The 25,024-nt window shown below is 56.1% G+C and overlaps 11 protein-coding genes across 11 annotated transcripts; 9 read left to right on the top strand and 2 right to left on the bottom strand.

The window, feature by feature from the left end:
• The first annotated feature begins 161 nt into the window (after window positions 1-161).
• B0T15DRAFT_197027 (uncharacterized protein) lies at window positions 162-1,909 on the top strand. Its single transcript, XM_062862527.1, has one exon. The coding sequence runs from the start codon at window positions 641-643 to the stop codon at window positions 1,697-1,699; it is 1,059 nt and encodes a 352-aa protein (XP_062721215.1). The 5' UTR covers window positions 162-640; the 3' UTR covers window positions 1,700-1,909.
• On the bottom strand, window positions 1,905-4,870 carry B0T15DRAFT_532256 (uncharacterized protein). Its single transcript, XM_062869303.1, has 5 exons — window positions 4,708-4,870; window positions 4,592-4,651; window positions 4,441-4,523; window positions 4,212-4,363; window positions 1,905-4,141 (listed from the first exon to the last, which is right to left on the bottom strand). The coding sequence occupies exons 1-5, from the start codon at window positions 4,736-4,738 to the stop codon at window positions 1,966-1,968; spliced, it is 2,502 nt and encodes an 833-aa protein (XP_062721216.1). The 5' UTR covers window positions 4,739-4,870; the 3' UTR covers window positions 1,905-1,965.
• Window positions 4,871-5,356: 486 nt separating this feature from the next.
• Window positions 5,357-6,237, top strand: B0T15DRAFT_197086 (uncharacterized protein). Its single transcript, XM_062862528.1, has 2 exons — window positions 5,357-5,715; window positions 5,761-6,237. Exons 1-2 carry the CDS (start codon window positions 5,511-5,513, stop codon window positions 6,012-6,014), a joined length of 459 nt encoding a protein of 152 aa, XP_062721217.1. The 5' UTR covers window positions 5,357-5,510; the 3' UTR covers window positions 6,015-6,237.
• Window positions 6,054-8,204, bottom strand: B0T15DRAFT_397863 (Alpha/Beta hydrolase protein; the record flags this gene model as incomplete). Its single annotated transcript, XM_062864925.1, has 2 exons — window positions 6,054-6,459; window positions 6,562-8,204. The coding sequence occupies 2 exons, from the start codon at window positions 8,202-8,204 to the stop codon at window positions 6,054-6,056; spliced, it is 2,049 nt and encodes a 682-aa protein (XP_062721218.1).
• A 1,389-nt stretch (window positions 8,205-9,593) lies between these two features.
• On the top strand, window positions 9,594-10,089 carry B0T15DRAFT_485055 (membrane-associating domain-containing protein; the record flags this gene model as incomplete). Its single annotated transcript, XM_062866271.1, has 2 exons — window positions 9,594-9,669; window positions 9,725-10,089. 2 exons carry the CDS (start codon window positions 9,594-9,596, stop codon window positions 10,087-10,089), a joined length of 441 nt encoding a protein of 146 aa, XP_062721219.1.
• Window positions 10,090-10,630: 541 nt separating this feature from the next.
• B0T15DRAFT_396096 (ribosomal protein S30) lies at window positions 10,631-10,967 on the top strand (the record flags this gene model as incomplete). The annotated part of the gene is made up of 3 exons (XM_062864813.1): window positions 10,631-10,664; window positions 10,729-10,754; window positions 10,836-10,967. Coding segments are annotated over 3 exons (192 nt in total), but the record flags the coding sequence as incomplete, so codon positions are not given.
• Window positions 10,968-11,731: 764 nt separating this feature from the next.
• On the top strand, window positions 11,732-12,667 carry B0T15DRAFT_397586 (ribosomal protein S5, N-terminal domain-containing protein; the record flags this gene model as incomplete). Its single annotated transcript, XM_062864911.1, has 3 exons — window positions 11,732-12,004; window positions 12,079-12,336; window positions 12,404-12,667. 3 exons carry the CDS (start codon window positions 11,732-11,734, stop codon window positions 12,665-12,667), a joined length of 795 nt encoding a protein of 264 aa, XP_062721221.1.
• A 214-nt stretch (window positions 12,668-12,881) lies between these two features.
• On the top strand, window positions 12,882-13,744 carry B0T15DRAFT_197110 (uncharacterized protein). The gene has a single exon (XM_062862529.1). The coding sequence runs from the start codon at window positions 13,095-13,097 to the stop codon at window positions 13,536-13,538; it is 444 nt and encodes a 147-aa protein (XP_062721222.1). The 5' UTR covers window positions 12,882-13,094; the 3' UTR covers window positions 13,539-13,744.
• A 206-nt stretch (window positions 13,745-13,950) lies between these two features.
• B0T15DRAFT_397392 (uncharacterized protein) lies at window positions 13,951-16,794 on the top strand (the record flags this gene model as incomplete). The annotated part of the gene is made up of 4 exons (XM_062864894.1): window positions 13,951-14,717; window positions 14,790-15,347; window positions 15,420-15,785; window positions 15,879-16,794. 4 exons carry the CDS (start codon window positions 13,951-13,953, stop codon window positions 16,792-16,794), a joined length of 2,607 nt encoding a protein of 868 aa, XP_062721223.1.
• A 3,732-nt stretch (window positions 16,795-20,526) lies between these two features.
• Window positions 20,527-22,563, top strand: B0T15DRAFT_532274 (GPR1/FUN34/yaaH family-domain-containing protein). The gene is made up of 3 exons (XM_062869304.1): window positions 20,527-21,382; window positions 21,471-21,893; window positions 21,972-22,563. Exons 1-3 carry the CDS (start codon window positions 21,027-21,029, stop codon window positions 22,066-22,068), a joined length of 876 nt encoding a protein of 291 aa, XP_062721224.1. The 5' UTR covers window positions 20,527-21,026; the 3' UTR covers window positions 22,069-22,563.
• A 971-nt stretch (window positions 22,564-23,534) lies between these two features.
• B0T15DRAFT_485059 (FAD binding domain-containing protein) lies at window positions 23,535-25,004 on the top strand (the record flags this gene model as incomplete). Its single annotated transcript, XM_062866272.1, has 1 exon — window positions 23,535-25,004. One exon carries the CDS (start codon window positions 23,535-23,537, stop codon window positions 25,002-25,004), a length of 1,470 nt encoding a protein of 489 aa, XP_062721225.1.
• Window positions 25,005-25,024: the final 20 nt, after the last annotated feature.

Raw genomic sequence — 25,024 nt, forward strand, 5'->3', positions numbered from 1 at the left:
GTAAGGTAGGTACTAGTAGGTCCCTTTTACATAGTACTAGTAGACCGAGGTTTTGATGTCAAAGTTCGGGAAGAATGCAAGGCACTGGTTGCATGCCCGGGGAGCAAGGGCTAAAACACTGGTAACAGCAGACCTGAATTGTCAACTGATGAGTGTTTACTCATGCGCTAGAAACCCAGTGTGGCCAGACAACAAAATCGTTCTCCCCAGGGGCCCCTGCCAGCTCCTTGCTTCCCGAACCCCGCAGCACCAGCTTCGACACGGGAACCCAACCGACAATCGCAATCTTGCGAAAGCACTTGAATGCTCGGCGCTCGCTTTGAACGTGTCTAACAAATGTTAGGAGTCGACCGAGAATTCGGAACACCCATGCGTCGTGTTGAGTGTCTCGAGTTTGGAGACGTAGCCGCGCGAAAAAAGAACATATTACCTACATACCCTAAAGACTTTCAATTGATTGAACTGGACAGTACTACACTAGTACTGTACTTCCGTTACGCTGGCCCAGTACCACAGTTACTGTGGAGCCAATCACACCTCTTCCCGTTGCATCCCGCTGCTCCACTCCAAATTCTGGGTCCTGGCACATGCTCACGAAACATACGATATCTGCAAGCAACACCCCGCGCTTGCGCCCGACATGGCGTTACTGGGCCTCTCATTTATTCTTGCGTCTTTGGTTTGGCTCTGCATGCGGAGGCCGGCCTGGTTCCCATCCATCTTCGGGGGTCCACCGCGGTCTGCGATCCAGCCGCCGCCTCAGGAGTCCCCAGAAACCGGGAAACCGCGAGATGGCCCCTTAGATGCGGATAGCATCACGACAGCCGGATCCAATCAGGAGTCCGAGCCGAACGGGCCACAGGCTGCGGTTCAGACTCCCGTAAATGGTCTGCACGTGAACCAGCACCAAGCAGGCTTTGACGCAGGCCACGGCTCCCTAAACACGGATTCAAGCCGGGATGAGGAGACAACGCCCAAAGCCTCGGCAACCACACCCGATATTCCCGTGCCCTCATTCGCACTCTTCCCGTCAGAACCGTCCTCCGATGCTCCGACTCCCAGCGGTTTGGCGCCGGTGCCGGCGCCAAGCGCACACACGCTGATGCCCCCTCCCCCGCGCCCGCCGACCCTCCGCCCTCCTCAGACAAGTAGCACTTGCTCCAGCGTGCCGTCGTTATCGCCCACTCCCCGCCGGACCGGCAACCTCCCTATCTCTCAACGGGGACAGCCTGGCTGCTCGACCCTCGCGCCGCCGCCCACGCACTCCTCGAAACCCGCCAAACCCTCCCGCGCCGTCATGCTCTCACCGGGCCATTCCCCACTAGACTGGGCGCGCCTCTCGGGCCACCCGACCGCCGACCTCCGCGGCCTACCGCCAGCTACTCCCTACCTGCGCGTCACGCCTAGCATGCTGAAGAAGCAGACGGGACGGAAGGGCAAGGACGCGTGGACGGTGTTGGGGGGTAGGGTGTACAACATATCGCCGTATCTCCCCTTCCACCCGGGCGGAGAGCCAGAGCTGTTGAGGGGTGCTGGGAGGGACGGGACGCGGTTGTTTGGGGAGATCCATCCGTGGGTGAACTACGAGGGGATGCTGGCTGCCTGCTTGGTCGGTATATATGTACCCGAGGAAGAAGGGGGTGAGGGTGCTCGGGGTGGTGGCGGTGCAGTCGGAGGCGATTTGGAGGCTATGGATTGATATCCGGAGCTTGGTGGGCCACCAAGTGAGCTCATGCTCTGCCTGTGCTAGGAGGACCGCTGACCTCTGTCCATGGGCCACGGGGATGAGCCACTTACATCTAACCTGTATCTCTGGCTATCGTACATGCAAATCACGGGAATAGAGCATAGAAGATGCCTGTAGAAATAAATAATACCTGATAGACAGTAAATATGCAAGGTCATTTATTCATTATCTACAAAGTGACCGAGCATCTGCTGGCCAAGGGCGAATCGAGCTTAGCACTACCTCCGCCTCCCAAAGCGGAACTTAAGCTCATCATCACTATCACTATCGTCGTCACTCGGCGGCACAAAACCCTTCCGCGGCCGTTTTGCTGCACGTTCCTTGACTGGGTCAGCCGCTGCGGATCGCTTGTTGGATGACGCTGCCTGGCTCTGCGACTGCGTCTGTATCTGTGACCGGCGCTGGGAATTCGCCTTCTCGGCCGCCTTGGCTGCCCGACTTCTAGACGGTTCGCTGTCGAGCACGGAGCTACCTTCCGGTATCGTGCCAAGCTCGCTTTGCTCTTCTTCGTCGCTGCTGTCAATGGCCAAGACATTTCTTCGCAACGGGGCCTTCGGCTTCTCCTTCTTTTTGCCTTTGCCCTTGACAGCACTGTCAGGTACGCCCTCGGACTGCTGCTGAGTCTGAGCTTGGGATTCGCACTGGCTGTCCTTCTTGCGGCGGCCGCCACCTTCCTCCTCGAGCCAGTAGTCGTCTCCGATACCGTACTCCTTTGGCTTGACCTCCTCCAGGCCGATAATGATGCGGGGCGCCGGACGCCCCGTGGGCTCGCCCCGTTTGCGGAACCGCTTGAAGTTCTTCCGGCCGTTCCACCGCGGATCCCAGCGGCCGTCCGCGATTTCTTGGTCGCGGCTACGACTGTTCCCGTTAGACTCAGGGAAATGCACCTCGCACTCTTCGATGATATGCAACGCCCTGATAGCTGCATAGTCAATCTCATCGTCGGGCAGTTCCTCCAGTTCCTTACGCTTGGCTGCCGCCTGAGCCTCGGCTTCCTCCCGTTGCCGGCGCGCGAGCTCCAGGATATCATCCTCCTCCTTGACCTTCTTGCCCCTGCCCTTTGAACCCTGTCCCTTCTTTGGCTTTTCCTGCGGGGAATCCGAGACCATCTCTTCATCTTCGATCGGTTGATCGGCCGGCTCCGGCTCAGGAGGTGGAGGAACGGGTTCTTGTCCGGACTCGATACGTCGGCGTTTGACTGCTGCTGCTGTCGGCGCAATTTCTTCCATGAGCGCCGAAGTATCATGTTCTGGTAGTGGTGAAAGAGCATGTTTGCGCGGGTTCCTGCGAACAGGACGCGCCTCCTGGGTCTCATCCTCTGGGGGAAGGCTTGGTTCCCGATATTGCGACACGAATAAGCTATCCTGAGATACAGCAGCCAACCGGGAGGCCTCAGGAGGTTCTTCTACCGGCGGAGGCTCCTCGACAGGCTCTTCATCATCAAAATCGAAGCCTTTGAACCGACTTCGGCCGGCTCTCCGATCTCGTCTCGTGCGTGGCGCTGTGGAAGAGTTTTGTCCTGCGACCTGTTCCTCTTGTCCTTGAGGTGCAAGCTGATCAACATCCATCCGGTCTCCCGAATCACCGGCCGGTTGGCCCCTCGGTACCGCCGACTCGGGTTGGCTGGCCTCCTGGAGCGGACGGCGCAGCATGGAGGCATCGCAGGCAAGGATGGCATCGAGAAATTCCCGCTGATCAATCGGCCGATGGTCGAGCCGCTGAGCGAACGAAGTCAGGAACTCGGCGTACCACTCGTAGTCCTCAGTCTTTGGAGTGTACCGCACGACAACCACGCCTCTGCCTTCGCTGCCGTCTTTAAAAGAACCCAGCCCCTTTTCTCCCGCAACACCTTTGACATATCGGATGAAGTCATCAATGTCCGTTTCCCGGGGCATCACATCCCTGAGCAGAGCCTTGCCCTTTCCAGCAGCGATGACCGGGAGCAGGTTCTCATATTGCTTCCTTTCGTAAAACACGAAGGTATATCCATCAAAGACGTCATGTCGCCGATCATCCGGTGAGTACGCTTCTGGAGGCTGGTCGACGGTTTCCTCGCCGCGTGGTGGCAGATGATCGATGGCGTTCGGCCAGGCGGCTTCGAAGTTCTCCTCCAAAGCACTACTCGTGCCCACTTCTGCGTCCTCTGGGATAATGGCCGCGTCCACGATAGCATTGATGAAGCTGTCGGTAACGATGTATTTGCCGTTGATCAACGCCTGTAAGCCTTTGGAAGTATTGCGCTTCTTGGAGACGACGTGGGTGGTGTCTCTCTCGTATTCGGCCGAATATTTGATGTCGAGCTGCTCTAGACTGTCCCGAAGTCTTGTCCACGGATCGGTGCGTAGCTCTTTTGCTGTGAAAGAGAAGCTCAGGACAACGGGATGCCAACGTATGCTGCCAGGCCCCATCAGGTATCATCGGTCAGTGACAGTTGTAACACGAACACCGCACCAGAGCGCCATACCGGAGGATCTTGGCGCACATGCCCAGCTTCACTTCATTTTCATCTTCCGACAGTGTCTTCTTCAGCCCGCGTATTTGGACGCCGTTGAGAAGTGTTCCCTTCTTCGAATCAAGGTCTTCAATCGTGACTATGGATCGCGAGTGGAGGTTGCGCTGCAAGCAAGGCGGGTCAGCGGCCTCTGATCAATGCCATCCAGATGTAGACAGGTAAGGCGATGGGCCCATCATACGCCGCCCCCTTCAGGCACACTGTCGACTTTGATCGTGATGTGCTTCCTGGAGATTGTCTTGTCCGACACGGCAAGCTGGCCGGCTGATAGCCGAGGTCTAGGTTAGCTTGCTTCTAAGATCCGCAGCGGTAGCAGCCAGGGTAAAGCCTACGCTCCGCAGAGGTGCGGCCGAAGAGATACAATTTCCCAGGCCGCAGCCATAGCTTCCGGCCTGTTGCGTGTCAGTTTCGACATTCGTGTACCCCGAAAAGTGGGCAGGCCGCGAACCCTCAAATAGATCGCTCTCAAGCAGCCACATGGCCAATCAAATGTCGACTGAACGATATAATGTGTGGCATCAGAAAGTATCGAGGAAGCCTCGAAACGCTGGTTGTAGACAGGCCCTTGCTATTGCAGAAGCCACGAAGTGGATCGAACGAGCTGAATGAATTGAGAGGGAGCATGCAGGAACACGTCATTTACGCGAACACACGTGATCAAGTCGTGCTAATCACAGTTAACTACGGTAGGTACCTTATGTTCCCTCAGGTTGCAAATGTGTATTTTGCTCTGTATCATTCCTTTCATTTTTTCTTGCTTTTTTCTCGCTTCCATGTCTTCTTGCTATTAATTCTGTTAGACTCTTGTTTTTTGAACTCTTGTTTGCAGTGTGTGGCGTTGTCGAACCAAGGGGGTATTGTTGGGCGGTACAAGTACTAATAGTACCTAGCATAACCCAGCGCCGGCTCCCACGTCGTCTTTCCAAGGCCACACTTGCTTGAACTAGCCCTTGTTATTGCGTTGTCAAAAGGGCAGTGAAAGCAGGTGGGCACGGCCGCACGGGGGAATCTCGGCCAGAACGCCTCTGGTGCTGCCTTGTGGTCCTAGCGATACTTCGGATCCGGCAGGGACAAACTGCTGCCGAGTACCTTAGGCTTAGAGAACATCTGCAGCAGCAACTCATGTGCATTGATGTGACAGACAACCTAAGAGTTTGTCCCTCGCATCAAGGCTCTTCTTGCCGCCATCAGCCCTACTAGCTTCCAACCGCGTGTGCTACCCCATCGTGCCTAACCGGCTGAACGCTTCCGATGCAGCCCCTGGCCAGTTCCCTCCGGGTCAAAACGCACTTTCCTTGTGAGCTCTTTCTCAGTGAGATGTTGCATGACGAATCGACCATCGAGCCAGCGTGGTGCACACTTTCTGAAAACCGGAAAGGAAACCTACTGTGCCCGAGCCGTGGGCCGAATATGAGAAGTCTTGGAAGTCATGGCTCACGAGGAAAGGGTGGCGAGGGTAAGCTCTGTGAGGAGCGTCGTGGCCCCTGTTAAGATGGGACAGACATTCAGACGGAAGACAGCAACACGACACTTACACTACCACACATGGTCAAGCCATGCCCACGGCGTGCAAGTACCGAAAAAAAGCAGCGAAAGAAAACATACAACACTCGGCATTCGCTGGTCGTCACCGACCCAACTACTACTCAAGCCCTTGGTAGCTTAACTATGGGAGAGCGGACGGGATCCCGTGTTCTCTACCAGGTATGGTCGTATGTGATGGTCGGCATGAGGGAGTCGTGCTTATATGACTAGTCCTTTCCCGAACTCGCTTTGATCAGGTTGATGACGCTGCTACCGTCCAGGTCTCAATCTCGGGTCCAAAAAGGACAGCTCAGCCAGATGCTCCTTCCAAGCCACCAGAGGATCCTCGGTCTCGGCCAGGACCGCCGCGCCCACCTTCTTCTTGACCCCGTAGAGGTACGGCTTCTCATCTGCATAGCAATCCGTTTCTTGCTCATCAGGCAGGGTGCCGTCCAGGATGTATGCCTTGGCTATCCTCTCGGTACAAGCTGAGGTGTCTCTTGACGAATGGCCGTAGCCATGGTGGACAATCAGTCGCGCATTGGTGCCCATTTCCTGCAACAGCCGCCTGCCGTTCCGGAGGGGAGTCGCAGGGTCATAGGTCTCGGCAATGAGCAACACAGGGTTCTTGAGAGTATGGTTCAGGTCCCCGCGGTATACGCCGACGGGTTGAGGCCTGTCCAACCATGTCAGCTATAGGCTTCTTGTCGAAGCGTCTCGGAAGCCACCGGAGTCCCGGGCGGCCCCAAAGCGTAAGAGTAGTGAGAATATTACATACCAGTACCGCGTGAAGTGCCGGCAGGGTAGAACAGTGTAGAACCGGGAGTTCCCGGCAATCCAGTTTTTGGTGGTCATGTTCCCCCACAGGGACAGCCACCAATCCAGATCGTCGCGGCCCGGCGCATCATAGGCATCAGCGCAGATGACCAGGATTCCCAGTTCGTTGTCGGAAGGCCGGATGGGATCCGTCGAACAGGGAGCCTCGGGGTCGTAGTACCAGGCTGACGTTTCGAGGGTCGATGCCGCCAGGGTGGCATTGCCATCCTCAAGCTCGGAAAGTGTCCGGGCAAGGGCGGGCCAACTTCTAGCGTTATACATCGCGCCGTAGATGTTGTCGACAACGGCGGAGTACATCACCATTGTTCCACCGCTCGACGGGAGGTATGCGGGGACCGGACGGCTGGCGAGAGACGCCATCAAAGCGGCCATGCGGGCCTTCAGGTCCGGTAGCGTGACGGACTTGCCGTCCTTAGGCTTTGCGAGGGCGCAGTACTCGGGGCCAGCATTCACACATTCGCCCAAGAACCCGTCATTCCAGGCGTCGGTCGCATTATCCAACGCAGTCCAGCCAAACCCGCCACGGAGCCGATGGTCGCGGACATACTCGGTTCCATCGAGGATCACACGGCCCACGCTGTTCGGAAACATGGCAGCATATGTCTGTCCGATGCCGGTGCCGTAGCTGACAAGGTATCCAGTCAGCTCATCTTCCCCGAGCGCTATGCGGATCTCTTCCAAATCCCGGGCAACCATCCCCGTGCCGACAAAACGGCCAAGATCGCCGTGCCGCTCCCAGCAGGCACGCATGACCGCGGTGTTCATGGCGTCGACAACCTCGAGCTGGGTCCTCGGAGATCCAGCAACCGCGTGGTGAAGCGACGTGATGATGTTCCAATGATCACGACTAGCATCGTGGGGGAAGCATGCCACAGCGGGGAGCGAGGCATTGACACCCCGCGGGTCCCAGCCAAGGACGTCAAACTTGCTGTCACTGAACCGCTCGGTGATGTTCTGCGCAGATCGCCAGGCGTATGAAGTCCCGCTCCCGCCTGGTCCGCCCGGTTCGATCACTATCGTCCTTTCGCTCTTCCTGCCAGCAGACTTGTTCGCTGCGCCGTCGTCCGCTCGCGCCAGGCCTGAGACCTGGAACTTGGTGACCGCGAGGCGGGCAATGCGGCTGTCGGACTTGTTGGTGTAGTCTAGCGGAACGTCCAGGTAGCCGCATAGGAATATCCCGCGCCCGGAATAAGGGTCATCGTCGTCGATGCGAGTGTCATTCTCGCCCTCTCGACGGTTGCCCCAGCTCCAATTCTCAGGACTAGGGTCGAACCGAGCGGCCCATGTTCGCTCAGGGGTATCATCATCAAGCGGTGGCGGCAAAGTCGCCGAGGTACAAGGTAGGAAGCGAAACGGGTCGTTGGGGAGCGGGAATCTGCCGTACGAAGAACTCTTGCCGAGTTGCCCGGGGTAGTTGACAAAGTGGACGACTGAGCCGGAAGCTGCGCCAGAATCACGCCTGAATTGGAGCAAGGCAGCGAGCAAAACCAGGCCCGTAAGAAGCACTATCGTGAGAATCCATCCACGCCGCTCTCCACGTGGTGAGGGCCGCAACTGCTTCGCCGAATGTGGCGCCTTATCCATTGTTGTTGTTGGGGAGGAGGAGGAAGAGGAGGAAAAAGTGAGCTCCTCGAGGAGGACAGATTCGTAAGCTTGGTCTCGGCGCATTGCGGCACAGTGTGCGGAACGCGGCCGATCCGGAACCCTGGTCATTTTTGTTGCTCCTGCCTCTTGTGTAACAAGTTCAATATCTACCTACCTCGAAGGCTTCAGCCAACCGCTGAGAAGGTAGCCGAGCATGCAATGTGCATGCCTCAGAGAACTTGAATTCAACATCGTGAGAAGCCCACTGAACTACCGTACTTAAGTTACTAACTAGACGGGCAAAATGCCCACAGTTGCGCTCCTCACGGCCACTGCGACCTGAGCGGCCGGGTCATGTCCAGGACTCTACACTACATATTTTCTGGGGCATATTGCTTGTGTCGGGCCGGCATCTTCCAAACAAAGCTGCGCCGGCTAGCATGGCAGTATGTCACCTTAGGTACCCCGCATCCTACTGTCAAACGTGGGAAGATATATACAGTAGACATTACCTCCGTATCTATACTATCCGTACCTATATACAGGGTAATTGCCTAGGTTGGGTTAGGTGTCCCCAGTTTCAATAGAATGCTCTCTTAGTTTCATGCCGAGCGACGTTAGGCAGTTTAGCCATTCCCTGCCCCGCGTCTTGATATTGGACATCACGTTGGCAGAATGGGAGGTTATCAAGAAAGTGAGAAAGTTACTAGGTAGCCTATAAGTAAAACTTCGGCTACACCGGACAACACCGAGGTGGTATCACAAAAGGGGTATTGGCTTGCATGTGTGTCTGTGGAAGTCGTTCCAGAAACAACACTATCTGCTTGCTGCTACCATTAATTACCTACCATTGGCATAGCGACTCGGAGCTTGTCAGATATCAGTGATTGATCGAGATGAGATGGAGGAGCTTTGCTTGGCAGGATCCCTAGTGTAGGGCTGGGTTCTGGCGCTTAGTTGCATCCCGCGCGGCCCCACAGCAAGCATATGACGTCAGAGCCCATCGGGGCACAGTTTTCGCACCAAACCTTGAATACTTACCACGTGCCTACCTCTAACCCTTTGCTTGCCCTGGCACATCACATTGTGGGCTGGGGAAAGTTTATTACTTGTCCAACCCTGAGGTGTCGCTAGTTAGCTGTCGCAGCCCCGTCGATCGTGGCTCATTGCTGGCAACACGTCATCTTGGCTTGGCCGCTCTCTACTGGGCAGACACTGCCCCGGGGACTGACGACGACAAGGAAATAAAACTTCGTGAACTGCTCTAGAACATCATCTTGCTTGCCTCCCCCCTTCCTCATTCCAGTACAATACTATCAACTCTACATCTTTCTTACTCGACGCATCAGTGACAAGCTTTCCACACAAGAGAGGCACTTCACCACAAATATGGAGCGCTTTATCCCCATCGTCCACGCCGTGACGGCGGTCTTTACTGTCATCGAACTGGGCTTGACCGCTTATCGTGAGTGCGCTCCATCAATACGAGTTCCAGGATAACAGACCTAACCCCTTGTCAGTCGTCAGCCCTTGGTGGAACACACCGAGCGTTATGTCCTTTATGCTCTTCAACTCGGTCTGGTCCCTGCTGGTTCTGGCGTATCTGGCCCTGACACCCCTATACTTCGCCCGTTTCTTTCACTCTCTGGCGGCCCTGATTCTCGAATGGATCACCATGATCTTCTGGTTCGCCGGCTCCATCGCCCTGGCGGCATTCTGGGGCTCTCCGAGATGTGACGGCAACACCTACTGCGGCTCTACCGAAGCGGCGATTGCATTCGGATTCTTCCTGTGGGCGTTGTTTGCCTTCCTTGTTTTCGTTGACACCGTGGCGACATTGCGGGCCCGCGGACACAACACTTCGACTGCCTATCCGAAGCCTTAAGGCGGCAGATGGTGGTAGTTTTTCAGGTATCTGTGGTCGAGCGAAGCATGCAGGGTTCATCAGGACGTACAAGATTGCGTGCGCAAGGATTCAGGATAGGGTGACAGGGCAGGTCGGGAGACAGAGGCAGGTGTCTGGGCAGGTGTAGGGGGGCGGAACGCAGCACAACTTACATAATGATTCTCTATAAGATACCCTGGCGTAATAACGATGGTTTTCTCAAGCCTTTTACAATGGTCCGTGTTTCAACCATTGGCTGGCATGCTTTCATGCTGTGCATCCTTAGAGAGCGGCAAGTGGCGCATCGGATATCAAAACGCCGGTGAAGAGTCATACGGCGCAGCTTCCTCAAGATAAGATGTAAGATAGAATAAAAGAAAACATAAAACCAGAAGGATATGAGATGAGACAAGGGGCACAACGTTTTTCAACGACCTCTAGTTTCAGTCCCAGCCATATCCCCTGGATTGACGTCCAACAATCGAGACAGATCAAAGGTTAAGCTCCTACTGCTTAGTGGACTCGGCATCGCATATTTGCCGTGGGCAAAGTGCACGGTTCTCTTGCCCGCGCCGGTAAGCGACTCGCCCTTGAAGTACGAGGCGACGGGAGGCACAAGTGCTAACTAGCGGCCCGCAGGCAAGGTCAAGTCGCAGACCCCCAAGGTATGGTATTTCGCATCAAACTCCAACCCTTAGCCGAAATCTACCCGGTTCATGGCGGCTAACAACGCGCCCTCGTCCCAGGTTGAGGGGCAGGAGAAGCCCAAAACGCCCAAGGGCCGCGCCCATAAGCGTGAGCTGTACAGCCGGCGGTTCGTCAATGTCGCCGTCACTGGTGGCAAACGAAAGATAGGCAAGGATGCCGTTTGCTCGTAGTTCCAGTCGTCCAGGGACAGTCAGCTTACAGGGTTGCCCAATAGATGAACGCAAACCCGACAGCTTGATAATAATACAAGAGAACCCGAGAGATTGCGTGGATGGCCAGATGTTGAAGCCTGAAGAACAGGGGGAACGACCCGAGGAGACTTGGACTCGGCCGGTTGACACGCTGTACGAGATAGGAGGCCGTGGTGAGCATCCTCGGTGGCTCGAGCAGTTTCTCTTCTGCCTAAGGTAGTCTTCTAGCGACTAAACTTCGAAGTCCAGACGCCGTCGGTTAACAGTGTTGGAGTCCAAAGGTTGTGATATGTAAACTGAATCCCTTTTGCAGATGCTGCTGCGCGGGCCGTTGTCGTTCCCCCTTGCTAGTCTAACTCCATGTTGCTGTGTTCTGTAGCCGTGAGCTACATGGTTACTGATTATACGGATATATTGCAATTAGAAAGTTTTAGCATCAGGTACAGCAGAATTCCCATGCGCAGCATTTTACCATTTTAATTACCTGGCACGTAGTTAGGTGTCTTTACCTCGGTGAGCCGCCGACTCGCGCCGAGCCAGCCTTGTGGAACCCCCAGTGCTGCACTTAGCGCTAACGGAAGCCTGAATTCTGAGGCACCACGAAAACTTTAGGGTTGGTGCTTGGCACACCAGAAATTCCAAGCAAAAAGCTCCCCCACCCGAAAATCGTCGACCCGACCCAAGACCTCGACCGAGTCCCACGACGACAAAACTCCCGTTCAACAACCACCGACAAATTCAAGATGGCTGATCGGGGAACTGGTGCCCGCGGCGGCGGCTTCGCTTCTCGCGGCGATCGTGGTGGTGAGCGTGGCCGTGGCCGTGGCGGTCGCGGGCGTGGACGCCGGGGCGGCAAGAGCGAAGAGAAGGAGTGGCAACCCGTGACCAAGCTCGGCCGTCTTGTCAAGGCCGGCAAGATCAAGAGCATGGAGGAGATCTACCTCCACTCTCTCCCGATCAAGGAGTACCAGATTGTGGACTTCTTCCTGCCCAAGCTCAAGGATGAGGTCATGAAGGTGCGCATGGCGGAACTCGGAGCGACCGATTCGGATTTGCATGGTGTCTAATGTCAATTTCCTCCCCAAAACAGATCAAGCCCGTCCAGAAGCAGACCCGTGCCGGTCAGCGTACCCGGTTCAAGGCCATTGTCATCATTGGCGACTCTGAGGGCCACGTCGGGCTCGGCATCAAGACCTCGAAGGAAGTCGCGACCGCCATTCGCGCCGCCATCATCATCGCCAAGCTCAGCGTTATTCCGGTGAGACGTGGTTACTGGGGTGCCAACCTCGGTCTCCCCCACTCGCTGCCCACCAAGGAGAGCGGCAAGTGCGGTTCCGTCACCGTCCGCGTAAGTATTCGAGGAAGAAACGAGACAGCGTCTTGGCTCGCTACAGGTGGGCTAATTCAGTTCATAGCTTATTCCTGCTCCCCGCGGTACTTCTCTCGTTGCTTCTCCCGCCGTGAAGCGCCTGCTCCAGCTCGCCGGTATCGAAGATGCCTACACATCCTCTTCCGGTTCCACCAAGACCCTCGAGAACACCCTCAAGGCCACGTTTGCGGCCGTTTCGAACACCTACGGCTTCCTTACTCCCAACTTGTGGAAGGAGACGAAGCTCATCAGGAGCCCTCTGGAAGAGTTCGCCGATACCCTCCGGGACGGCAAGCGGTATGCTCACTAAGGTGCTGGATGGGGGTGGAGCTCACTCAGCAGGGAATTCGTGCTTTGGGGCGTCTGTGGATTTGGACTTTGCATGGGCTCCGGCAATGGCATAGGTTTGAGGCTGTTAAAATTTAGCTCGGCCTGAATCGATTTTACGATCCGATCAACGACACTTTGGTGGTGCCTATTGGTCCATGGGACTGAGCAGATCGGGAAAAAATGATATACCATGAATACCCAAATCAGCTTCACTTTGGGACACGATGAATCAAGGGAGCAGGTACTGCACTGACCCAACCCATGTGGCCGGTTGACCTCGCAGGATGAGGTATGAATATTGCAACTGCCCTGTTTTCCAGGATAAGCCAGGTACGAGCTTGTGCTTGTCGCAGTCCTATAAAAGACGCGTGAGTTAACGTCAGATGTCTTTTATGCTCCAGTAAGACATGTATGTTATGTGCTATCTGCCGGCTATCTTTTTGGTGGCCGGTTTCCGGCACGGGTCAATTCGACATCCCTCAAACGCAGCGTGTGGTCAAAATCCCCAGCAGAATCCAGTGGCCCGGTCCATTGTCAGCATGGTTATTATCCCAGCCAAACAGGTGCCAACAGCGTTCTCGCTCTGCAACGGGGCACTTCTGCACATCAACGAAAAGACAGTATGCCACGCATTCCTATGGTGTGGGTTGACAAGGCTCAATGAACAGTGCAGTTGTGGAGGGCGAGAACTGGGAAGCGCACTAAGGTCATGGAGATGCATCATGCAGGGCAGCCGGCGACAGCTTATCGTCCAACGCATGAGGACATCGCAGCACAGACAGTCATGTCAATCGCCGTCTATCATTCACCTAAGGGGCCCGCTGTATGGACAACACCATCATCACCCATGAAACAGCCATCCGAGCCTGGTTCGGCAAGCAGCGGGATTGACTCCTCCTGTAGCCTGATGAGGGTTGCGTGTATGTACGGATGCTGCTCTCCGTGGCTGGGCAGCATCACGTCGTCACAGGACACGGGGCGTCAATCTTCTGTAGGCTATTCTTTACAAGTGTTGCGCAAATGCTGAGGCGCAAGGCAGTTCTCTCGCTCCAAGCACCGCGCCCCTTCCGTGCATGCATCTCAGCCCGAGACCAGGTCGCGCCTCTCAGCAACCCGACACAGCCACCCGACACAGCCACCAGACCACAACAATAACCCACAGGATACGCAGGCGCAAGTCAACTCTGCGCCGTCCAGTTCCGAGATGATCGAGCTCCGGGGCAAAGCAGCATCTATCTCTGTGCTGGGTCTGCAGCTTGAGTTATGGATCCGGTCTCCCTTGCTTTGGGCATTGCTGGCCTCTTGCCGTTGATTGCAAAGGCAATCAATTGCGCGAAGGAATACAGTGACGCAGTTGTTACAGCGAAGGAATCCATAGCGGCGCTCATCAACGAGCTTGAGGGTTTGCAGTCCAGTGTCAGCAGCCTACAGCAGTTTCTCAAACACGACAACATCACTAGAGGCAATGTCCGGTTCCAGCAGACTTCCGTTCTGCTGGCGTGCTGCCAAGCCTGCGACGCCAAACTGCGCTCCCTCTGCAGGAAACTGGGCCAGGAGGACAGCGGGAGAAGAAGCAGATTTCTGTGGCCGTTCAGCAAGCGGGATCATGAGAAGACGGTCCAGGAACTCCGCAACTTCACCACCTGGATGCACTTTGCCGTCTCCGTGGACGGATGCAAGCTTCTGTCGCAGACTGCCGATGATGTGCTGAGGTTGCTGGGACAGCAACTAGACCAGTTCAAGGCCATCCGATCGCTCGAGACGACAACACTACAAATACACAGCACATTGACGGGACAGACGGTCTTGCTTGAGAACTCGCTAGCACGGGAACAACGAAGGGACATCCTGGACTGGATATCAAAGATTGACTATTATCAGAAGCATCAAACGCTCCAAGCATCCAGAGCGATGAATACCGGGTGCTGGATACTCCACTCCCCTGAATACATCAGATGGCGAGACGGCTCGGACGAGACCAGTGTGCTTTGGTGCGAGGGCATCCAGGGCTCTGGTAAAACCAACCTAGTGTATGCTTTACCAAATTCCCAGAACCCCCCCTAGTGTGGGTGAAATGCATCGTGATGAGCTGACAGCCACAGCTCCACCATCATCGACAACCTCTCCAGTCTCGCAGCAGGCGCCCTTCGGCCGGTAGCGTACTACTACTTCGACCACCAGGACCAATCTTCGCACTCCCCGTCAACAGTATTGGCATGCATGCTCCGACAGCTCCTTGAGCAGCTCCCAGCAATCCCCGGTGCCATCTCGAGTGTGCACCAGAGCTGCCGTTCGCAAGGCAGTCTTCCGCAGTTCGAGTGCGAGAGGCTGATCGCCGAGCTTATCAGAGACGTTGGACGGGCCTATCTAGTCGTCGATGCTCTTGATGAGTGTGACGCGCAACATAGAGCGACATTGCTTGGGGCTCTGGGCGAACTGAGCAGTTTACCAGGGTTTCGGCTACTGATCACCAGCCGTCCGCACACCAGTGGCAATGCTGCTACGTTTACGAACCGCCTCAATGTCAACATAGTTGCGCGAGAGGAAGACATTAGGCTCTATCTCCACCAAGAGCTAGCTCGGAAGGGCATATATGAGATAGCGGACGAGGCGTTTGCCAATGGCCTGATAGAAAGGCTCGCTCGGGGGGCAAACGGGATGTTAGGAGCCCCTTCTTTCCCTTGATTTCCCGACCCATCAGTACCGAGCGACATGCTAATGCTGTGCGGCAGGTTCTTACTCCCTGTGTTGCAACTCCGGACAGTCCTGAAGGAGCCAACTCTGGGTGAGATGGAGGACAGTCTGAATAATCTATCCCACGACATAAACGAAGTATTCGAAGGGACTATCAGAAGAATCCAGGGGTTACCAGCAAGCCGAAGCCGCATAGGCACTGAAAGCCTGATGTATCTGGTGCACGCTGCAAAACCCATCACCGTTCAAGCGCTCAGCGATCTTTTGGCGATGCACCCGCGCCGCACCCGTGTGCATGCCAGGTACCGACCAACGGAGAGCATGATCCTCGAGTGCTGTCAGGGGCTCGTCACCGTTGACCCGAAGACGGGGTACGTCCACACCTCGCACTACTCGGTCAACGAGTATCTCCTGCAAAATGAACACCGCCTGCTCTTCCGCACGAAGGCAGCTTTTGCCATCAAGTGTCTCGGCTACATCATGCTGGAAGACTTCAGCACAGGCCCCTGGGCAACCGAATCGGAGATAACCTCACACATCGAGCGGTACCCCTTTTTGGGTTACGCTGCCGAGTGCTGGGGCGGACACGTTAAGGCAGCCGAGGATGATGACGAAGTGCAGGCCACGCTCGCCAACTTCTTCGCTTCGAAACGCTCCATGGCGACAGCCAACCAGGTGAGGCAGTTCGTACAAGGCCGCCGGGAGGTTTATTGGAGTGCGGAAGAGTCGCTCAGCCTAACGGCGCTCCATCATGCCTCTCGTCATGGGCTGCTCCAGACGGCGGTACGGCTCCTTGGCGATGGGATTTCCAGCAATGCTCTCTCAAAACAGGGGTCCACTGCGGCCATCCACGCGGCAGCGAATGGCCACGTCGAGTTGCTGAGGCTCCTTATGCAGAAAGGAGCAGATCCATACCAGCGCAACTGGTACGGAGACGCGCTACACTGCGCTGTCGAAAACGACTCTGAGGGCACCGTACGGGAGTTGGTCGTGCGCTGGGCTATGAATCCAGGAGACCCGACGTACCTGGCAAGTGCGGTGATCAGTGATGCCGCAAGAGCGTTCGCGGCTCTCGTTGACCTTGGCGCCGACATCGACGCCGAAATGGAATGGTGGAACTGTGACCCAAATAAGTGCAAGGGTGACGACCATCAGACCCATGTTTTCTTCTTCGCCTGTGCCAGCGGCTCCTACAAGATAGTTGACTTGATGATCCGGCGCGGCTGGGCTGATGCCAGGATGCGGTCAGCTGATGGCCGGACGGCGTTGGACTGGGCGGCTCATGGGCGACGAGGGCGGGGCCTTGCAATTTCGAAGAGGCTGGTTGAAGCAGAAGCCAGTGTTGGTGTGTGGCACAAGAGCACAAGTGGTGACGTTCAGCGTGGAGTTGTCGAACATGAATGGCGCAACTGAAAATGTGGAAGGAATGGGGGGCAAGATGAGTGTCATGTGGCAGGCAAGGGGGGCTGGGTGGATATCATGAGAGGGTGAATGCAACTGCACTAACGGCCCGCCCTCACATGATGTGGTTGGATCAAGTTATACCTAAGATGGCGCCTTGTTTGTCAGATTGACAGCTGAAGAGGAAGCTCGTGGCTGCTGAGGCGCTGAGAAAGGACCTTGAGCTCAAGCTCTCACAGTGCAGGCAATCTGCCGGGACAGTTGGTTGACAAAAATACGTAGGAACAGTGACCATCATTCGTTGGTCAAGAAGCAAGACACCATTGTCAACTTCTGTGTCAAACACCCAAAGGAATAAGGTCCCGTCGACGCAGGATCTGGGAGCTGCCACTCGCTTCTTGATAGAATACGTATGTCACAGGGGGAAAGAGTCTAATAAACGTCAGTGGCAGATGCGGATCATGATATGAGCTGGATGCGTCCCGTACATCAGGGTAGGTCGTGTTATGAGCAGCATTGGAGCGGAAGGGGTGCGGCGTTGTCCTGTTAGAAACCCCGGTCCTCATTTTCTGACCCCTACCACAATCTGAATGTGCCCCGGCATGCTCCTGACCAACAAGCATACCAGTATTGTGTCCTGACATCTTGCCGCTCGGCGGCAGGGAGCACAAGGAGTTTCCGTCCACGCTCAGTATGGTAATACTCCGTTGTATGTACAAGCATTATACAATACTAACCTAACTTGTAAGCAGCACGATACGCGAGTTGTCCTTCAATGGCGGACTCGGGGGCCTGTGTGCAAACAGCTTGCTCACAGCCTTGATGCTTCGATTGTCTAGAAACACCATTGATACGACAGAAAGTGAGCCTGCTTTGGAATATGGGACATGTAAGTAAGCATAGTAAGAGTGAAGCAGTTTGCAGGTAGGAGATATCTGATATCTCGGCCGGTCGATCATTTCGTACTCCGTACGGGGAAGTGGTTGTGAAACACAATCAGAAGGGGAAGATGGCTCTTCCCGCCCTGCAGTACTGCGAACATCCAGAAGCAATTTCGAAGCAGTCGAACAACGCGAAATTGCGAAGACTGTTGGCTGCACCGGAGACATTTCCCGGCCATGGTTGGGTGCCATCCTGTGGCCGTCCCCACCGAATAGGGCAAGGCGCGGTAGTAATCCTCGGCACGCGGCCCCCAATCGACCCTTGTCATCTGCTAGACTTTAGCCAACGAATGGGAAGAATTTTACGAGCCATCGGTTCGGGAACAAGATATTTAGAGTGAAACTGCGATCGGATACGATATACTGGTGTACACTATGCGCGTTGTCGTTTGGGAATACTGAGTAAGTGTGACACGTTGTTCGATACGCGAAGGCATGTCGCGTCTTCGAGGACCCCTTATGGTTTTCAGCATTCAAAGCAATGGGTCTTCCCCACAATCTTGGCCAACCCCACAGGTACCATCCGTAATGTACAGCACTGTATACTTGTACTGTGCACGGTTGAAGACAAATGGGGCCGCGGTCCAAGGTCCTGCGGGCTATGGAAAGGAACAGCAAATTTTCCTGCGTAGGTATGCACATACACCACCTCAACTCCATACCTAAATAATCTGGCATCTGCTCTAGGTGTGAATGAATACGGTGTCTGTCACGAACCTCAATTGCATATCTGCTGAGGCTTGTATAAAGTAAAGCAGTATCTTCACGCGGTTATTAGGTACCTTAGTTGCGAACCTTCCAAGGTTCGATGACACGGGAATCATGCGTACAATCTGTAGCTAGCGATGATCATTGAGAGCCAGCGCTGACTTGGCCCAAGATCGGTGCCTCATCGGGGAAGGTGCGGCCGGACAACGCGGCAGGCCAAACCAAACCCGGGCCTCGCGGACCCCAGGCACGCTTCATGAAGTGCGGTCAAGTTTAGCGGGTCCACGCCATCCAGGTCACAGGCCCGAGGAACCCGGCAATATCGGTCTCGCGTCCGCCGATCTGATGAGCTAAATATCTCCTCGCAGCTGTCATCCCAGCCCTCTGGCAGAGAATCTGACCGTTGACCGGCGCACGTTGGACAACTTGCAAGGAACTTCTTGATGGCTTTCGCGCGAATCGGCACTCCCTTTACCCGTGACTAGCCAAGGCGCTTGACCGACGCTTTACCTCACCTTAACGCATGCCGAGCCCGGCACTCGTCACGCTCGAGGCGGGAATGGAAGGGGAATGGAAAGAGCGCCAACGGCGCCAACGGACTCGCTGCTGCTTGGCGGCCATGGCGGCCATGTGCTTCCGGGTTGTCTCCGAAGCGGCGCGCGCTGTCTTGCTCGGGATTACAGCGTGGCGCTGGCGAACAAGAGAGATTGGGCAGCGGCCGCAACATGCAGAAACGCCAAAAGATCACTTGGCAGCCTTAAACCTTAGTTTGAGGTACATAGGTAGAAAGAAGCCTGAGCCCACCAACTCAGCATCCAACAAGAGGAAAACTCCAATATATCTATCACTTTCAGGCTAGCAATCCACGGGGTTCTCGATCCGTGCCTCCCTACCCGGGATTGTGTTTCGTCCGTCATGGTGGGTTATGATGGTGACTCGCTGCATGAGTCTCTCATTTGGCGGCACCTGGAACGTCACCAATTCATCCGAAGTTACAGGCTCGGCATGCCGTGGCATGGGACAAACGACACCCTTTCTAGAGATGCCACCCGCAGATGAACGCTGAAGTCATGGTTGAGGGGCACTTGGCAGCATGGTCATTGGAGGAATTGCTCTTCCAAGCGGCCATGTGGTGGCTGGCGCCTCTTCCGTACCATGGTTCAACCCTTCAGCGAGTGAATGCCAATGTTTCCGTTGGGCCGGTGTCAGCATCCCAGGTTGTCTGGCGTTCACTTCATTACCCCAGACAGTCTGCGCCGTTCCTCCTTCATCCACCTCGAAGATCACCCGGATTCCCTCGCGTCATCGGGGCACAAAAAGTTCGGGGGAGATGTGCGGGCGACGCTATTGGAGCTTGGCTTTTCCGGGGTGCGGAGCGTCCACGAGCGGGCTCTCCGACCAGGGCGCAAAGGACATGACGGTTCCATAGCAAGGTCAGGGCATGAACAAGTGTTCACCGTGACTGCCACTGCCGAGACCGTGGTGTATTGGCTGAAGAACTGTTCCTATGTAAGGTAGCAGCTACCACAGTAGGTATGTACCTATTGCACATATGGCATCCCTCGAATTTTTGAGCACTCGACGGTTCGGTTCCGTTGCGAGCTGGACCAGGAGAGACATCCATGGATGGTTACGGTTGGTCCCTGTAAATACCTCCGTACTGTACCCTAGTTTATTCGCACAACGGAGCAAAATGCATCTTACCATCAAAACCGGAGATTCTCTCGCTCTGTGGGAAGAACGGCCCACTTACGCTACACTTTGCGTACGTAGGCGGGGACTCCACGATGAACTGGAGCCGCGTGGAGGCTCCCCTTTCCTCATCCGAACAGGAATTTGAGAACACTGACCTCGTGAGAACTTAAATCACATTCTCGCCGAGCACGGCGAACTCAACAAAAACCTGTACATACCTTTATTAGGTGCTAGGGGAGGTGGCCTAATACGCCAGGCAGAATGGGACACTTCACACAGATTCGGTACGCTATCCCGATGACCCGTAACTCCCAATATGTTCGTCCTGCAGCTGGGTTGCAGGCTGGCAGGGTAACGATGCCGTGCCGTCCACTAACCCCGCCGCAATATCCCCTTGGACCGTGGGGACCGTGCCAGGCGGAGTGGATATATGAGATCCGTATGTCCGGGATTTATGCAGTACCCTATCACAGAACGCTCCAGACTGGGGATCTTGGGGGTTGGTGGAGGATGACAAGAGCACGCCCTGCTCACCAAGCCCACCTTCTCTCCCATTATGACAGGGGTACGGACCTGTCTGATTTGGGGATCATGGGCGATCGATGTTGCTCTACGCGGGTCCCCAGGACCAAACGAACCGTTGTGTATCCTGGAGCGGTAAACCCCTACTGTCCTGGTCTGGCACCTATATGAAGCCCGTCCCCCCTCGGCCGCCGTCTCACTTTAGTGTTTCTCTTCGGTTTTCTTTTCCACCTCGTGGTTCTCTTTTTCCCCCGTTATACCCAACCGACCGTGCAGTTCCACCCAGGTCGGTCGCACTAGTTAGGATTCGATATCGCCAGTCAGGAGTGACGAGAGCTACGCATTCGACAAGCTTGGTCAACGACAAAAAAAGGCACGATGGCCGACACAACGAATCCGGGCGAGAAGGACACCGCCCACACGACCAGTGCTGCGCCGGCCAATGGTGCGAACACGGCGCACCACCGCGGGCCATGGAACCCGATGGCCAACATCCACGCCGACGACCAGCCGCGGCTGCCGGCCTTCGGCGGTGAGTTCCAGCCCGGTCTCTGGCGGTCGATGGAGCATCGGAAGTTCGCCAACCCCGCGCCGCTCGGTCTGTCCGCTTTCGCCCTCACCACCTTCGTGCTCTCTGCCGTCAATCTGAACGCTCGGGGTGTGAACGTCCCCAACATCGCCGTTCCCCTCGCGCTCGGCTACGGTGGTCTCGTCCAGCTCCTAGCCGGCATGTGGTGAGTGAACCCCCCAGCCCCTGTGATCCGAGTCCGTGCTTGCACAGCTGGGCATAAAACAACCCGTATTTCTGACACGCGCTCGCAGGGAAATGGCAGTTGGCAACACCTTTGGTGCTACAGCCCTGTCGTCTTACGGCGGTTTCTGGATCGCCTACGGCATCCTCTTGACGCCCAACTGGAATATCCTTGGCGCTGGCGGCCCGTATATGTCAGAGGCGGCAAAGGCCGTCGACCCGAAGATGGGCAACTCGGCGGTTGGCTTCTTCCTGACCGGATGGTTCATCTTCACTACCATCTTGCTGCTCTGCACGCTGCGCTCGACCGTCATGTTCTTCTTGCTCTTCTTCACGCTCGACTTGGCCTTCCTCATGCTCGCCTGCGGTGAATACGCCACCGACAACAACAACCCCACGGCGGCCCTGAAGCTTACCCAGGCCGGTGGTGGCTTTGGCATGATTGCTGCCTTCTTGGCGTGGTACAATGCCTTCGCCGGTATTGCCGACAGCAGGTGTGTTCTTTCCCCCATCATCCAGTTCATGCCGCGGGAGAGATGGATTGACTGATGCGATTTCCTGCCCAACAACAGCAACTCGTTCTTCCTCATCCCCGTCTTCCACTTCCCGTGGTCGGAGAAGGGTCGCGAGGCCAGGCTTGCCAAGACTGCCAGCCGCACTACTGCTTAGATCGGTTTGATGATGCTGGGATGCCTTGGGTTAAAATGATCGGTTATTATTCGAGTCTTATTTAGCGGGCGCCTGTCTTGGTTGTGGGAGGGTTCTGTGCCGCGTTCGGCAGTTGGCTGTGCCGCTAATAACCTGGAAGGCCCGCAAGAGACGCGCCAAATTCCTCTCGGTCGGCGGCGCAATTGTGGGTGCAGCTCGGGCAGGCCGCAACGGCATCGGACTTGGGGACTCGGCCGTGCTAGTACATGATATCCATGTTTTGTAATGAAGTTACCTAGGTACACATACGACAGAAGGGAGCCCAAGATATCGGGTTAACAAAGAAGAATTAGAAGTTCTGGGCTTCTAAGTAATCCTCGGTAATGCTTGGATGCATCTCAACATATTCCAGGGCACGTTGGCGCACCTTCCAAGGTCCCACAATTTGGCGCTACTACTACCTTAGGTGATTCGGAAATTTTTAGCACAGGGCAACCAACGCAACTTGAACTCCGAGCTGTCGTTTTTTATGGTACGGAATACTATGGAGGGCATGAGACGACTCAAAAGGTACGCCTTGTGAGGGCAACATGCACGAAACCCGCCGTTCTTTCGCCGTGTTGTCTGCCTGATAGTTCCAGTGCTATACTGTACTTCTTCCCTTTGCTGGCGTTGCAAACCAACCTAGGTAACCATACCTTGGCTCATACATACATGACGCCCGGACCACAGTTGACGAGCTGCTTGTCGGTGGCATGGGCGCAAGTGCAGGACCTTGTGGGCGGTCATGCAATGTAGCTCCCGGTCGTCTGGTTCCTTGTGCTTTGCGACAGAAACGCAAGCTCTTTCTGTTCCGTGGGATACTAGTAGGAGCGTGTACTTGTACTCAGAACGAGCACGAGCGTGTCGCTAGCCAATCCACTGACTAACTTGTCAGGTTGATGATCTTGTGCTCTCCTGAGATGCGCCAGATCTGTGCAGACGATGTCTCGCAAGCCACCTTTTCGCGGTTACCCTACGGCCCAGGCAGACATCCGCAAAGCAATTCCGCCGCATTCTGTTTTGCTGCTGGGCACTGTCTCGGCAACCGGACGGCGGAACGCCCGTCCAAATCGGAAGCTGACGGCCCAGACAACGTTCGACCACAGCTAAACATCACCTGATTCATGTCGAAATAAGTGGAAGAGACAAGGAGACCTACCCCCACGAGGTACAGCATATATTGTTACCTGGTACCTGCTTCTGCATTGCCATCTTTATCTTTCCTTCCCGCTCAATAAAGTTAATAAACTGTATCCTACTGCACTTGCAGACGCGGCAAGGCATCGCTGACCGCCGCCAAATCAAGTCGTGAGGCTCGAGCCCATATGACACGACGTCGTGCCCTCTGCATCTTGCTGCTCAGTGTCATCTTGATACCCATCACAGCAATCCTGTATTACCGTTTCACCCCGGTGCTGTCACTTTTCAAGACTCCAGCCTTCCACATGGCGAGCCCCAATCCGCCCCCGGTCATCGTGGTGGGAGCTGGACTCGCCGGCCTCTCGGCGGCCTACTCGGCACTCCAGGCCGGCGCCCCGTCGGTGCGGCTACTCGAGCGAGCGGCCAAGCCTGGAGGCAACAGCATCAAGGCTTCGTCCGGAATCAGCGGGGCCCCGACAAGGTTCCAAAACGTGGCCAAATACGGGGTTGACCACAGCTTCTGGGACGACACGGTCAAATCCGCCGGGACCCGGCTTCATGCCTCCGTCGCCGAGCCTATCAGAACACAGCGACAAGGTCTCATCTCGCTCTTGACAAACCGCTCGGCCTCCGCCATTGACTTCCTCACTGACCTCGGGGTCGACCTCAGCGTTGTGGCACAGCTCGGCGGACATAGCAAGCCTCGCACGCACAGAGGGGCCGGGAAGACACCGCCCGGGGCCGCCATAGTGACCACGTTGCTCGCGAAACTGAAGCAGGCGGAGCCCCGATTCGAGCTCGTAACCGAGGCCGAGGTCACCCAACTCCTCACCGAGGATTCGCGGGTCGCCGGCGTCGAATACCGCAAAGGCGGCGCCGTCCAAGCCCTCCATGGGCCCGTCGTCTTCACCACGGGCGGCTTCGGCGGCGACACGCACGGCCTACTGGCCAAATACCGCCCGGACCTTGGCGGCCTGCCCTCGACCAACGACCCGCGGCCGGGGACACACACGCTGCTCTCCGACGTGGGAGCCAAGCTCGTCGACATGGAGAGCGTGCAGATCCATCCCACGGGCTTCGTCGACCCGGCCAACGCGCAGACCCCCATCAAGTTCCTCGCGGCCGAGGTGCTCCGCGGCGAAGGGGGGATTCTCTTGCACAAGGGAAAGCGCATTGTGAACGAGCTCGAGACGAGGGAAAGGGTCAGCAAGGTCATTATGGACTTGCTGCCCGAAGGAGAGGGGGAGGGGGAGGGAGAGGGCGGCGATCTGCGCCAGTGGGACGTGCAGTTGCTACTTGATCCTGGCGCAACCGAGGCGGCGGCGGGACATGTCGGCTTCTATCTGTGGAAAGGGCTGGTGCAGAAGAAGAAGGTGAGAGATCTGGATGTGACGACGAGAGAGACGCTGCGGGAGTATGCTGCCGTGGTGCGAGGCGACAAGAAGGATGCGTTTGGGCGGATCGCTTTTGGTCATTGGAACCTCGGTGCTGAGGGTGCAGACATCGACGAGGATGCTGAAGTGTGTGTGGGTCGGGTGACGCCTATCGTGCACTTTACCATGGGCGGCGCTGTCTTCAACGAGCAGGCACAGGTTCTGGCGTCAGAGCTGGGTGAGCCGCAGAAGCCGATTCCCGGGCTCTGGGCCGCCGGTGAAATCACGGGTGGTATCCATGGGGATAATCGCCTGGGCGGGTCATCGCTGCTGGAGTGTGTCGTGTTTGGGCGTATTGCCGGAGAGCAAGCTGCACAGTCGGCTCTGAAGGGAGGAGCCTAACAGCTGTGCGCGACGCTGCT

This window comes from Chaetomium strumarium (assembly GCF_033439665.1).
Source record: "Chaetomium strumarium strain CBS 333.67 chromosome Unknown B0T15scaffold_4, whole genome shotgun sequence".
NCBI classification, from domain to species: Eukaryota; Fungi; Ascomycota; class Sordariomycetes; order Sordariales; family Chaetomiaceae; genus Chaetomium; species Chaetomium strumarium.